This window comes from Crocuta crocuta, unplaced genomic scaffold (genome assembly GCF_008692635.1).
Source record: "Crocuta crocuta isolate KB4526 unplaced genomic scaffold, BGI_CrCroc_1.0 scaffold45, whole genome shotgun sequence".
Lineage (NCBI taxonomy): Eukaryota > Metazoa > Chordata > Mammalia > Carnivora > Hyaenidae > Crocuta > Crocuta crocuta.
In genome coordinates this window covers 4,650,970-4,652,207 of record NW_027530544.1, presented here as the reverse complement: position 1 = coordinate 4,652,207, position 1,238 = coordinate 4,650,970, and the positions used below count along the sequence as shown (strand labels likewise).

General features: G+C 59.0%; 1 protein-coding gene across 8 annotated transcripts in view; it reads left to right on the top strand.

Annotated features, from left to right (window-relative positions):
- TNK2 (tyrosine kinase non receptor 2) overlaps positions 1 to 717 on the top strand; it is a 23,819-nt gene extending 23,102 nt beyond the window's left edge. For 4 of the 8 annotated variants that reach the window (XM_077767668.1, XM_077767666.1, XM_077767667.1 and 1 more), the window contains 3 exons: positions 69 to 218; positions 321 to 416; positions 586 to 717. In XM_077767668.1, coding sequence (XP_077623794.1) covers positions 69 to 218; positions 321 to 416; positions 586 to 717 — 378 coding nt within the window. The remainder of the gene's footprint in view (positions 1 to 68; positions 219 to 320; positions 417 to 585) is intronic. The other 4 variants (XM_077767672.1, XM_077767670.1, XM_077767671.1 and 1 more) reach the window with 1 other exon arrangement.
- The last annotated feature ends 521 nt before the right edge of the window (positions 718 to 1,238 follow it).

Sequence of the window (1,238 nt, the reverse complement as noted above, 5' to 3'; positions counted from 1 at the left end):
TGCTGCTGCCCCCCCCCAGCCCTCCAGCCCCCGCCGCCCCCACTGCCACTCTCCGCCCGATGCCCCAGGCTGCCCCAGACCCCAAGGCCAACTTCTCCACCAACAACAGTAACCCAGGGGCCCGGCCACCAGCCCTGAGGGCCACTGCGCGGCTGCCACAGAGGGGCTGCCCTGGGGACGGGCCAGAGCCTGGACGGCCAACAGATAAGATCCAGATGGTGAGTATCCGGCCTGGCTGCTGGGCGGAGGGGCAGGGGCCCAAGGGCCCCGGAGAAATGGGCCCAAGTGGTGCTGATGGGTAGGTGGGTGGGTGTGCCCAGCTGCAGGCCATGGTGCATGGGGTGACCACAGAGGAGTGCCAGGCGGCCCTGCAGAGTCACAGCTGGAGCGTGCAGAGGGCTGCCCAGTATCTGAAGGTACCACCACCTCCTGCCCACTCTGGCTTTCAGGGACCCTAAAGACTGGCTCTGCCGCTCTCACCTCCCTTGCCCCTCCTCACCATCCTGCCTCTGGCTGTCCTTTCCCCCACCCCAGCCCATGCCCCCAGCCCCAGTGTGTCCCATGGCTCCGCCCTCTGCTCCTCAGGTGGAACGGCTCTTTGGCTTGGGTCTGCGGCCACGAAGCGAGTGCCACAAGGTGCTGGAGATGTGTGACTGGAACCTGGAGCAGGCCGGCTGCCACCTCCTGGGCTCCTGCGGCCCCGCCCACCACAAGTGAGTGAGCCCTGCACTCGAGGGCCTGGTGGGGCCACACAGGGCCAGGGACACGGGCCTGACCAGCTGGGAGGAGGGAGGGCCGCCCCGACCCTGGGAGGCAGGCAGTTCTGGGTGAAAACAGTTTCTCCTGAGCACATTTAGACTTTGTAGCCACTTGGTGCAAAAGGACTAATGAGTGAAGAGAGGGCACTGGAGCCTCTCCCCTTGTGAGGGCTTGCGTCCCAAGCCCCAAACAGCACCCCGAGCCTGCACCAGGGAGCAGCACTTTAGGGCCCAGTGATTTAAATATATTTCTCACCTCTCCGTGTCATATTTCAATTTAAAGTTTTAATGCCATTTTAATGCATGCTTAATCAGAAATAATCTCGTTACTTTGCTGTTAAAAATTTATATATGTACGTGTAACAAATGATACAGATACAAGTGATCTGTAGTATAAACATAAATAAATACATCATAAATGAGAATTTTATCAAGTCAAAAAGTAGAGATATGGGTAGATCCCAGCATTGTCCCCAGAGG